At 36.2% G+C, this 13355-nt stretch overlaps 1 protein-coding gene and 1 long non-coding RNA gene across 5 annotated transcripts in view; one reads left to right on the top strand and one right to left on the bottom strand.

Moving 5' to 3' along the window:
* The first annotated feature begins 1513 nt into the window (after window positions 1-1513).
* LOC135681590 (disco-interacting protein 2 homolog C) overlaps window positions 1514-13355 on the top strand; it is a 28456-nt gene continuing 16614 nt past the window's right edge. The window contains exons 1-7 of one of the 4 annotated variants that reach the window (XM_065196131.2): window positions 1514-1697; window positions 4764-4826; window positions 5608-5667; window positions 9560-9724; window positions 11077-11364; window positions 12084-12142; window positions 13067-13124. In XM_065196131.2, coding sequence (XP_065052203.2) covers window positions 1619-1697; window positions 4764-4826; window positions 5608-5667; window positions 9560-9724; window positions 11077-11364; window positions 12084-12142; window positions 13067-13124 — 772 coding nt within the window. In that variant the 5' untranslated portion in view covers window positions 1514-1618. Of the gene's footprint in view, window positions 1698-4763; window positions 4827-5604; window positions 5668-7755; window positions 7935-9559; window positions 9725-11076; window positions 11365-12083; window positions 12143-13066; window positions 13125-13355 lie in introns of those variants that run through there. The other 3 variants (XM_065196132.2, XM_065196130.2, XM_065196133.2) reach the window with 3 other exon arrangements.
* On the bottom strand, window positions 4155-6982 carry LOC148958683 (uncharacterized). The gene is made up of 2 exons (XR_016144436.1): window positions 5397-6982; window positions 4155-5116 (listed from the first exon to the last, which is right to left on the bottom strand). It is a non-coding gene; the product is annotated as an uncharacterized LOC148958683 (long non-coding RNA).

Raw genomic sequence — 13355 nt, 5'->3', positions numbered from 1 at the left:
TGACGGGTGAGATGATGATAAGATCGTGTGCGTTAAATACGGACTATGTTAAGACTAACTTGTGCGACTAAGTAGTCAGTCAAGAATTGTTTTGAAGATGTCCAAGGGTTATCAATTTATTCTGGTGATGTTGATGAAAATGAGGACCTTGTTATTGATTGATTTAACTTTCGAAGCTTCTAGAAAAGTTTTTTGGGAACATTTGCATGTTATTTTTATAACAAAAATGACAAAGGGTATTTTAAAACTTTTTTGTTTCAAATTTTTAATAAGCTCCCTCTCTCTCTTATAAGTCCCCTCTCTTTTAGGCCCCCCCCCCATTGAACTGAAAGGAGTAAATAAGCCCCGGGGGCTTAATAGAGCTTTTACGGTATTGGAAGCTAAAGTTGATTTGCAATTCATCAGTTTAATTAGGCTAGTTATATTTTTTAATGATGGCACATTGAAAAAAACAGTTTTATTTACATTTACTGAACAGGGCCCTCACCACGAATTTGAAAGTGGGAGGGGGCCAAGGCAGATGAAAGGGGGACCAAGCTTCCTTCACTTTTTATTGCAGTATTGAAAAAGTGGGGCAGGCTCCCCCTCCCTGTGGCGTGATCCCTACTGAATTTATTTAGCATTGTTGAAATAAATCAAAACAAATGAAATGAATAAAGAGAAAAAGTAAGGTTGCTGCTAGGAAGTATTTTGACCTGAAAGTTGCCTTGCAAAGAAAGTGAGGTGAAAATATTTGAAATTGAAGCGGCCCATGTCTAGAATAGAAGTGGTCCACGTAAAATAGTTATGGTCCATGTCAAAGAAATGTGGTCTGCGTAGAATAGAAGTGGTCCGTGCAGGATATAAGCAGTCCAAAGCAGTTTTATTGATGTCACAGTTTGTTGGTCCAACAAGTACCATTTATATTTGAATCCAAAATGACTTATTTTTATGTAAGTTGCACAGAACAGAATGACACTTTATCAGCTACAAACTCCATAAAAATAACAGAGAATTAGACCCATTATTCTTTTCCTTCCATGGTGAAAACAAAACCGAAAGTTTTCAACCGAAAATGAATTTCTCGAAATTGTTTGTGCGGGATTCTTTGGTACTCAGTGTAGTAATTTTCTTGTAAATGTTTGAAATTGTGAAGGGTAATAAAACTCTAACCGATTTGCGAGCAATACTTTATAAATCATGAAGTTCAACAGCGGAGAGAAAGAAAGTAATGTGTGAAAAATCCTGAAAAACGTTATAACTGTTTTAAACAGTATTGATTTTTTATCTATCTTCTACCTGTAATATCAACAGTGCCCTGAATGTAAGGAAGTTGCAACAAAGGAAAATTTTCCGAATTTCTCTTCAATTTCGGCTGATTCCTTATGATTTTTTACGAATAATTTGCCTCGGAAACAAAATAACTACCGTTTTGGCAAGCCCTGTCGCCACGATGCGGAGGAGTGCTTCCGGACAAACATCACGTGACAGAAATGAACTCATCTGCACAGGGAGTCAAGAGACTAGAACCCAGACCCAAATGGGAGTAAACATTTGGAAAGTGTGGAAGTGAAAGGCGCAGTTGGAGAAATTTGAAGAGAAAAATTGTTGCGGCATAGATATTCCAGATGTCTGTAGTATGGCAGAGCCTTCGCTCTCATTTTTGCCGCAAGAGATTCTTGCCAAGCTAAGAGATCTTGAATTTGAATTAGAGGAAGGTAAAGTAGCAAGTTGAAAATCTTGTAACGGATTCCAATATTTTTTGCTCACACGTTGATGATAATGTTCCCAAAGAAGATTTCTTATGCCGATCGTGAGCCTTGGTGCCCTTTATGTTTTAATTTTTATTACGATAAGGGTAATAGGCTTTTCTGGTTAAATGTGACGAATTTAATAGGGCATGAAATGTTTTCCTGTCTATCTGATCACGGGGTGATTGCCCAAACAGTTGTTCCGTTGGCTATTATGCTGGTAGGTGTAGCATGCTGTCTATGATCCGGCGAATAATTTAAAATTGATTCCGAAAGGAGAAATTTTCCCCGATGTCATTTGTAGAATTGGTGATTTCTCAAATTTCCTCAAACAGAAGAGTTTTCCAAATTCCAAAGGTTCGCGTCACGTATATTGAAACGTTGAGCCATCCCCCCACGAACTCCGTGACCTCTTGCTCTTGATGAAAGCCTCTTAATAAATATTGTTTCTGTAACTTTTTTGCCAACTTGAGCTGTAACAAGATATCAAAATGTTTGGATCATTAAGATTTTAAAATAGAAAAATTAAAATTAAAAAATATGAAACTAAATAACCTGTTTCTTGTGACGTAGGATTTTGATTCCCAAAAACTCTTACCTGCTTAGTATGACAATGGATATTTGGAATTTTTTAACGGAAGGGTCTTATAAGTTAAAAAGGCACTACTTGTCCTACGTTGTATAGCATTTAAACTATTGATTAAATTTAAAATTTATGCCAAAAAAGTTTATGTTTTAAGGGGTGAGGGGTAAACAGTTTTTATGAGGAATAGTACTAGTATACTATGAATCTTTAATGAGGACTTTATCAGGAAAAGGACAGGTATTCCCAAATCTTTAATGAAGAACCTATTATGAGAATAGCTTTTTTCAAATGTAAACTTTTGCCCTCTCTGGCCTGACTAGAGTGTGTGGCACTTTTCACTGAGATTTTGATTTGACTGGGCTTCTTCGAATTGCAAATATTTGCCTGCAACCACACAAGTCCCTTCTATTTTAGTATATTTGCATGTCATGAGACCTTCTATTACTGCAAACCTAAATTCAATTTAAGATCTTCCCCATGCTTTGCTGTGTTTAATTCAGTGTTTTGATTGTGATATTGGCTTTCTCGCGAGTAAAATTTTATTTGGCAGCTGATATTTTTTATTTTGATATATTTTTTGTCTTATTTCTTTGTTGGGTTATTTTCACCCTGAGGTCATTTCCAGTTCTATTCATGCTCTGACATGTTTATTGCATGTCCTTTGACAGGATAAAAAGAGGATTATCCATTGACAGGAACTGAGAGATCTCAAAGAAGCTTGTCCTATAGTTGTACTTTTAGTTGCACATAGGGGCATCATGGCAAATGAATTCTAGAGGGGGTCCAAAAGGAAAATTTTCCAATAAAATTTATTGACTTATTTTAATCAAATAGAAGCATTTCATGTTAGTGTAAGGAGGGTGGGGGAGAAATGGGCATATTCTTTGTCTTAGCTGGAAAGATATTTAAAATGCACTTATATCTTGCCTCTGTTTCTGCATACTTACTGTGAAAGTCCATGACAACTTGCAACCCTATAGATCAGTAGATTAGTACAATGATAGACTAAATTTAACACCTGAGGCGGCCCTGGTTGTTGCTAAAAGGCAAAATTTTTTATAATCCTAATGCTTCAAGTTTGCTGGAAATTGCTTCTTTGGAGCAAATTTTATTAATAAAATTCTCAAAATGAATATCGATTCACTGGTGAAAAGCGATGGTATTGATCAACTTCTTCCTTGCTTTACCTTATGCAACAGAACTGCAAAAAATTTCAAATCTAGGACAAAATTTCAAATCTGGTGAAAGGCACAGAATTGCACTGTCTTGGTCTTCAATATCAAATAAAGATATAATTTATGACCAAAATTGCCTTTTTCCATAACCAAATTTGGCCCTTAAAGATTCGGATTTTAACTGAAGAAAAGCAAATCACTCTATGGTAGAGACTGTTAAATCCTGAGAAATCATTTTGTTTTTGTGGAACTCTTTTATTTTCTTTACAAAAGTGAATTGCTTTATGATAATACGATACGTATTTTAGTGCAAGTAATTCATGTGGCTAAAAGGTTCATTTCACTTCTCCTTTTTACCCACAGCTCAAGTTTGAGAGTTTTCCAAATAGCAATAATTTTTCTGAAAATCTTTCAAATCTTGAAAGCAGAGGAGGCCACAGCTCCCTTGCCCCCCGGCCACAGCACCCTTGGTTATACAAATATAACCAGGATATAGTTATAAGATATAGTTAAAGTTAATCAGCAAGTACAAATTGTTAGATATTTTTAGGTTCCTTGAAAATCGCAATATCTTCTGAACTGTCTGGTGATAGTAAACTTGGCTTATTATGTTTTATCAACCACAGCAAACATAGCACATTGATCTAAGCGTAGCCATATTAATTTTTGTTTTATGTCTGAAAATTGATAAGATCATTCTCAGTTCACCACCAACTGTTCCTAGATTATTGTTCAGTTTTTTAGGCTAAATGGCTTGATACACCATACTGCATCCTATTATCCCTTCTTAAAGTCTTTCAGGATTTTGGGATGCAGAATTTTGCCTTAATATTACTGGAACATTTGGTTTCAAATTCTAATCCCCTTGATGATGCCAAATTTTAACATAGTCTAATATATACTACATTTTTGGATGTGAACATCACTTCGATTTCCTTACATTGGCTGCCAGTCTAGCTCTTCCACAATTTTATTCTTTTTAAAATACTGCAATTGTGGTCTTTTCCTTGATTTATCAATGATAAGAAATCACCAGAGCCTCAGTTTTTTTGTTTTCACAAAAGCCTTGGTTAAAAACCTCTTATCAAAGCATTTTAATAATCCTTTTGAAAAATTCCTTACAAAATGATGCAAACAATAGTTAATGATAATATAGATGGCTTTCTTCTGGCAGCAATGAACCTTTTTGTTGAATAATGCTCAACATCATATTTTTTTCTAATAAAATCTACTCTCATTTAATAGTTACTAATGTTTATTCCTTATTTGCAGGTGACATTACCCAAAAGGGATTTGAAAAGAAAAAAGCAAGACTGTTAGCGCCGTTTCAAAGAGGTCATTTCAGAGTTATATATTTGTTTATATTTTTGTTGATAGTTTTACTTCTAAGATTAATTGATCGCCTCAGTTTTGTGTGCTAATTGCTCAGGGTGGTAGTTCAGAGCCATCCTGTTCTACATACCAGAGCATGCAAACCTCTGCCTTCAAGGCATAAAATATTTAAAAATGTACTAGTAAAAATTATCTTCACTTCAGCTTCTTGTTATTCACATCGATGTGCACTTTGAACCAAAGGTCACCCTTCCTTTCTTACCTCAACTGACTCCAGCCCTCCCAATTTTGTCCTAAAAATCAAGAAGCAGTGTTTTTTGAAGATTGTCCAATTCTCTGTTCTGAGGATTATAGTAATTTGTTAAATTTTAGTCTGGGAGATGAATCTTTAGCCATTCTGGAAGGCTGAATTTGAAAAATTTTCTTTCACGTCGGACCCAATCCTGTGGGTCCTCCCTCCCAGGTTTATTTTCAGCCCCCCCTGCCCCCTATCTCTGAGAAGAGGATCAAATGGACCGAGTAAATTGCAGCAATTTAGATAAAGTGTGGGCAAATTAATCACATTTTACTAACCTCAATAGCAACTTTTGGCAATATTTATGGACCAACAACACAGAACCGCTCAATAGCAACTTTTGGCAATATTTATGGACCAACAACACAGAACCGTAACTGGGAAAAACACCTCGAAGCCGGTCAAAATTTTGGCTGGATCCGCGCCTGATAATGGTTTGACTGATTCAGCTCCATGTCAATAATGTGCTTGCCTTAACTTTTTTAGCAGGACCTGAGAAATATAGACAAGAAGCACCAAGGCAAAGTGATGAAGTTAGTCAGAGTTCTGGTAAGTTAAGCTTAAGTAATTTGAATAATTGATTAAGACAATATTTAAATATGGTGAAACTTAAAAATTGTTTTCATTTGCTGACATTTGCAATTAAAGACCTCAGTATTCTTTATATCAAACATAGAAATTAGTAAGGCTTAAATTAAAGTTAATGAAGATTTTGAATTTTTAATGCATTCCACTTCAAAATGCCAATTAAATTCCAGCATAAGTATTTAGTTGCAAGCCATTTTCATGTTTAATAGAGTCTAATCAGGGTTGTTTGAATGCCCTTAAATCTATTGTTTATACTTTCTTGCTCTTAACATAATGATTTTGTTCCACTCCTTACACTGCTCGCTGATTATCAATAATCTAACTAAAAAGTCCAATGGAGTCACATTGATTGGCCTTTCTTAAATTTCATAACAATTTGGATGCCTTACTTTGTTCTGTATTTTAAATAACAGCAGTTTAACAAATTAAGTGTTTTAAATTCTTTCATTTTCTTAAGACAATGGTCAGTCTCTGACACGAAACCGCCTTTTTATCAAAGCACATACTTTGTCAACCAAATGGTTCTTTATTTTGAGGCTGTTGTGGTTTGTGTTATTTTAGTATGTGTAACATACATCGAACATTGTGTAAAGGGATATGCACCTTGAGCTTTTCTTGCCTAACCCATGGTCTGTGGTTCTGTAGTGGAATTTTCGAAATAACTGTGTTTGAGCTTCACAATACATCCTTGTGAGAACAATTGGCCTTGGAAATGGGCAGCTGACCATGGTGATCCGGTTTATGGGGTACTGTGATTCTAATAAATGCGAAGTTGTTTCATTGCAATGTTGATTATTGGTATAAATAGATCAGTGGCGTCATGGTAGTCACATTCTAATAGGGTTCACAGAGAAAAAGTTTTGCGACTGGCTGCCTTTTTGGGGGTTGGGAGGTTGAGTGAAGGGTACAAAGTTTCCGACTGACAGCAAGTCAGTCGTAATTTTGTACCAAGATTGTACTAAACCTTAAATTACAAAACCTTATCATTTAACCGTTCGGTCGTTTGGATATAGAACTTGGATTTTCCGATTTCTCAAATTTTCCGACAACTTTAAAGAATTTCAAAGATTTGAAGCGTGTGACACCCCACACCCCCTGGTATTAACGTGTGTGCTTTTCTGCATGTCAACAATAATTTTGCATCCACTTTTAATTTGACGTTAGGAAAATAAGATTGAAGCATTTTCTGATTTACCCAATTGCCACATCAATCAAGTAATTACCTGCATTTGATGACCCTTGAATTGAACCGACACTTGTCTGAGAGAAGAAAAATTTTGCACCATCTAGAATATCACAAAGTTTTTTCTAAATGTGATTCAATGTGCAGTCTAAGAACAGTGCTACCGTTGTATCGTTATTAGCTTCCTTGTGGCATTTTTGTCCGTCCAATTTTGTCTGTCCGTCCAAACTAATTTTGTCCGTCCAATCTTTGTTAATTTCTTGTTTGAATTTTCAGTTTTCGTTTCCGGAAAACTTAGTTATTCATCCCGTAGGACAGGGACCTGTGCAATTATTTGATTAGAAAAGGGTGTGCTCCATTCACCCAAACAGTTCCGCGTGTATATTGAAAATGCCCCTTTGATCCTTGCGTGCCATATATGTTGTGTACAGTATCGGTTATCATATTGAAAAGCGACTGAATCCTGTCTTTCTCAAAGGGTGGTTCCCCGTAAATATAGAAAAGAGCTAGAGCTGGAAGGCCTAGGTATGCAATTGAAACGCCAATTATGCTTTCTGGTTAAAGTGACTTTTCGAGATATTGAATGTTGTACAAATTCTTGTTTGTTTCCTATCCCAGACAAATTTCTTTTAGCTATGATATCTCTATGTATTTTTTAACTAAGCTTCGAATAGTAGTAGATTTAGTATGGGGTAACAATCTTGATATAAAGAGGTTTCAACTTGACGCGCCTTCAGTCCAAAAATGTTTTACTGTTCTCAGAAGCAAGCCAAAACGAGTTACGTCCTTGAAGTATATGACATCTACGAGGCCTCTTTGTGAGAGTTTTGGCTATCATTCATCTTGGGATTGCATTGTCTAAGGATTTTAGTCTTGTTTGGCAACCACATCGAGACGATCCGCGATTATATTATTGTAAACGTGTCTGGCTGGAAGTATGATATAATGCGGTTTATGGGAGAAACAGTTTTATTCCTCGCTCTGTTATGCGTTACGTCTCATCGCAAATAAACTTTTGCGATGCCTGCACACTATGCGAACAAAAGTAAGTGTGTTTCTCTTTTCATGCCTCTTTGTTTTGTGATGTCTTCGTATGATAGTAAAGATTTCGGCATTAGTTCGTTTAGCAACTTTCTTATATTGAATGTTTGAGACAGTGGAATTAAAATTTCTTCTGAACTTAGTTTTTCCTTTTTTTTGTTTATACACAACGTCAGGGCAGACGAAGCACGACGCGTCGGGTGGCTGTTTTCATGTGCTCAATGTGTTGATCAATACTTTCTTTGTGTTGAGTTTTTCATATACATATAGGCCACTAGGTCGTAATATTATTGTCGTTTTCTCGAAACCCCTTGTCAGTATTTTTCTTGCTGCTAGGAATTTCTGGCGTTTTATTGTTTAACCAGAGTTATGAGATACAACCAAACAAAAGTTCAGACGGTTTAGGGGCATTTTAACTTCAAGGAGTGTGCCTTGTCCAATTCTGTCATCATTGTCCATGATATGTTTCTTTATTATGCTCATGATTATTCAAGAAAGAAATTTTGCGTTGTCATCTAAAATTCAATTACAACAGTCGTATGTTGAAATGGTGGTACTTTGGAAATCAATATTATAGATAAATTATTTTTATGACCCCTTAAACCAGATATCTTTTTCGATTTGATCTCAGATTGAATTTGCCAAATATATCAGCATCCTGTCGGAAAATGCGTCACATATTAATGCTAATTCCGATAAAGGGTCTTTGTTTCGTGAATCTGTCCTTATCGTTTTCACAGATTAGTTGGTTTTCCTTCGAGTAACTCGAAAGCCTCTAGCATCTTCTACTTGCTGAAGATACGTAACACAAACGACTGCTTTGCCTTGGTTATTCGGCACGTGACCCCGCCATGTGATCGATCGCAGTTCCATTCTTCAGTCCGGGATTTCTTTGTTTACGTTTCATATCTTCTTTGTTGTTTAAAAACCACATGTCATCTCTACTAAAGCTCCTTTTCCTACTGGTTATGCGTACTACCGTGCGAATGCCTGACAGTGCGATAGACGTCTGTATCAGTTGAGATTATAACGAACAATTTAAAGAATTTGATAATTGCAAAAATTAAAAGAGCTGTAATGTGCTTATTTTTCGCCTTGATACACTTAATCTCATCTGAGGATATCTTCTCTTTCAACAAATCATTTATCTAAACCTAACCTTGCGCGACTGAAATCTAATAAACACTGGTCGCAGATGTGTTTTTCTTATTGAAAATGTCTGTTTTTTAAAGCAACCAAGGGATTACTAGGCCTATGTGCTGCCTTGTTACCCAAATTGCTGGTTGCCACTCTGTTCTTCTCGACATTCTGGATTTGCTGTTCTCTTCAGAAACAAGCCTTAAAACACAATAAATAAAGAAAGGTTATTTACTTAATCCATTGTTTAGGTTTATTGCTTTTTAGACATTGTTTTCAGAGAAGAAAATAAGAGGCCACGTTTTGGCGAACAATTGAAATGGATTAAAGCCAATTATATGATAACTGTCTTTAGAAGTATATTTTCTCTTTGTTTTATTTGTAATGTTGTTATGCAATTGACTAATTTTTGTATCTATATTACCCTACTCAAATAAGAAGCTAGCAATTAAAACGAAAAGACGCAAGCACATGATACCTCTTTCGCTTTAGGCCTACGAAAGGAGGCCATTGAAATGGCACTGGCCAAGAAACAGTCGGATGAAACCGCTGGCCTCCCGGCACCTACGAAAAGGCAATCGTTTGTTACCAAAAGGAAAACAGAAACTGCTGAAAACAGACCTTCTTCGAGCTACATGGTTCCAACCAGATTTACAGGTTGGTTCCAGCTACTTTTCGTTGCGTTTTCAACTTATTAATTCAGCCAAAGCGTCAAGCTAGAGAAGTTTTTAACCTTATTTGCTGATTGGCATTCCCCCTTACCTCCTAGTGTTTGAAATAAACATTACATTGATCGATCTCATTTTGAGGGGTTTTCCGTAGAATTGTCTGTGTACAAGGCTCCGTATGGAATTGGTTTGCATTGTCAATTTTATCATGGCGGTTTTAAGGTTCATGTGTGAATCTGACCGCAAACGTTTTTTGCCTACAGTCAGTAAATTGTAACTTTAGCTACTTGCAAAATCCATAATTCGGCCACAGTAAATTCTCGAGAACGTATCCGATATTAGGATCTACGATTTCTGGCTAAAATCATTTCGATAAATGGAAATCTGTGTTATTTCTTTTATTTAATTTGTTTGTTCTTTACATATTTTCTGTGTCCTGAAATAAATCAAAGCTTGGAAGAAATTCGGGAAATAAAATTAAGAAACGATGTTGAAATCAAAATAACCAATTTTTGTAACTGGACCTCGGCGTATTTGACAATCAAGTTGCTTGTTATACATTCTTGTACCTCTATTTTTTTCGTCGATGTTCAGAAACAGAAACTTTTTACGTAAACCACTGAATGGGATTCCCCTTGTAGTAAAGACAAAACTCTTTTTCGAGATGCTCAGGAAGCAGCGACCTTTTCCCCTTTAATCAACAAAGGTCTAAAATTATCCCTTTCAAAAACCAATAGTAGTGAAATACTGTTCCCCATATCGAGGACCCAGCCCGCTGTCAAAGAAAGATTTAAAGTACTGAGCTACTCTTTCCTTTTTGATTTTCAATTAGAGTTAACTATATCGTATTAAGCCGAAAATAATGATTTGCTACACATCGGTTTGAAAAACAGTATCTTATACTAAGACTTTTCGATTGTTTTAACTTTTTGAAAGGAAGTAGAAATCAGCGGCAGAGCAAGGCTAGGAAGGTATTTGCCGGGGCTCCTGACAATGAGCTAGTTAATTAACGATTTTACTACTTTTGTAGAATATTTCCAAAATTTGTTTCCACCGCAGAAATTTTGTGCAGATGGTATGCCAGTTTTATGAAATCGGTTTTAGTCGAGGTGTAGATCTCGGAAATGCCATCCTGTCTGAATGTTAGAGTAAAATGCACGATTTGGTAACTGAGAAAACTCCGGGTCAAAACTGGTCCTCTTTTTTGTTAAACATGAATTAAACGGTGACACGGCTTTAAAACAATTGATATCTTGCTTGGAGAGCAGGATTAAAATTCAGAAATTAATCCATGCTTTTTAATTATTAAAACTTACAATTTCTTGTGTAATTCCCATTCAGATACTCCAACTGGAACGCCAGTAGGCTCAGAGGAGGATTTGGCACCGAGCGTTCAAACTCCACCAGTGCAGCAAAGAGGTTCAAGATCCGTAGTCCACGTAACCGACGAAGGAACTCGAGACAGAAGAGAACGGGGATTGTCAAATGTCTCACGGACGAAGAGTAACGAATTTGGAAATAGAGCACCTCCTCCGGACGTGACGATACCTCAAGGTGATTCTTCAAATTTTGGGATGAATACAAGACGGAGTGTGCATATGTCATCGGTTAGAGTTAAGAGAAGTGAAGGTTCGGTCTTGTTCTTTTCGTTTAAGACTGCGAGCTTTCGCCGCAGCACTTACGATACACACACGCACACTCTTGTTGGTGTCAAGTGAGCTTGCCTGCTTATTTGGTCAGAACGAGAAATCACAATGTTTTTTTCGATAATTACTTTATATCTCTCCGTTAGGGATATTTATGTGCTCTTTTGCACTCATGGTACTATTACTACTTATGTTATCACGGTATTTGTATCTGGCCTTCGTACGTCGTAACTGTTCCGTCAAAATACACCTAACTTGGAAGCGAAACAGAGCGGTAATTATAGCATATAGTTAGCGAAATGTCAAGTTTTGAGTAACTTTTTGAGTTGGCTATGTTGAACGTAACTTTTTTTCTGGCATTATGGTGGCATCGTAACTATCTCTGACATAATGGTAAAAAAAGTTGTTTATACTTATAAGATTGAAATGCTAAATCTCAATTTATTCTTACGCTTTCTCTAAGTTATCTTCGACTGAAAGATTGGCTGTGCGCGGCGTAGTCGAACATATAGGCTAAACAAATGTGATTTAATTGCCATTCCGTTTGGATATTTACTGGTTGCATTCGATCTCAACCTGCCTGTTCCAATATTGACCGGTGAATTACAAGCGGCTAGATTAAATAGAAACTGATAAAAGGCACTGAGTTGATCACTAATTACGAATTAACTTTTTTAAATTAAGTTTTACTTTTCTTTCCAGTTATGAATGGCAGCGGACGAGTATCAGCGAAAATACAACAATTACTGAACACTTTAAAAGTAAGAATACCAATTTTAATTAATTTCATAAACCTGGCTTGCACTCTCAGATCGCATGTTAAGAGATATTTTTAGTAGTTTTTGTCATTGTCTGATGCTACCTCAAACCGAAAAGCTTGACCCATTTTGGTCATCTCATTCTTAAACTATGGGAATATTTCGCTTGGCTCGGATTTCATTTGCGTCAATCAAATTTGCCACAATCTCATGAATGTTGGTCTCACCGCATATCAAAAGCTTTTTCTGTAAAATAATACTATTTTGACAAATCCCCACATATTTTATTGTTTCATTGGACACCCGTAAAACTGTTCCGTGGAAAAATACGAAAGATAATATTTTTATCATTGTAACATCTGCCTGCTCTTTACAGCGTGGTTTCTGCCTGAGAGAATAAAACAAAAATATTTTTATTCAATAAATGACTGTTCACAAATCTTGTTGACCTGAGAATGATTGATTTATTTCCACATTTACAAGGTTTCTCAAGACAGGCAAAAAAATTCAACCTGGAAGATAGGTAGCTCCAATTAGCCACTTTGCTCAGTAAAATTTGTTCAAGTTTGGCAAAGGAACATAGTCAGAATACCTATATATTATTGCCTTACTTTTTTCACGAGAATGGAAAATTATATTAGAAATCTAAACTAGATCTTTTATCTGATCGGTCCTTCGCAGTTCTGGAGGAGATTGCGAAGCTATTGGTGTATTGTCTCAAATGTTCCTCTACTTGTCCAAATATTATTTCCAGTCCAGTCATGTTTTTTCAACATAGTAAGCCAGTGTAAATTATTTCATATCCTGTGGTTCCAAGCAGTGCCCAACAGAGAGTATTGCAGTGAAGTAAAACTTTGTTCGTTCTATCTGGAAAGATTTTCATGTTTGAATATGATCCAAAATGCCAATTTTTTTTTAAATTTGCAGAGGCCGAAGAAGAAGCCACTAGAACAGTACTTTGTTGAAGAAGATGACCAGCTTGAAGGTTGATATCCATCAAAGAATTACGTCCAACTAGTCATTTCAACAGGCAATATTAAGATTTACTAAAACCCAACCTTCCCACCTACATATCCCCCCCGCTCATTGGTGATTTCACGGCCAATAAAATTCATGTTATGGATCGGGGTGGAAATTACCCTATACGTGCTTGCTACCCAGAATTGATTCTGGCGTTATCTCAGTAGCAGGATTACTCTGAATATATTTGGCTCAT

Source organism: Rhopilema esculentum, chromosome 12 (assembly GCF_057945365.1).
Source record: "Rhopilema esculentum isolate cy_ngs chromosome 12, ASM5794536v1, whole genome shotgun sequence".
NCBI lineage: Eukaryota > Metazoa > Cnidaria > Scyphozoa > Rhizostomeae > Rhizostomatidae > Rhopilema > Rhopilema esculentum.
Note: the sequence above shows the minus strand (reverse complement) of the source record. Positions and strands in the feature narration are given on the sequence as shown.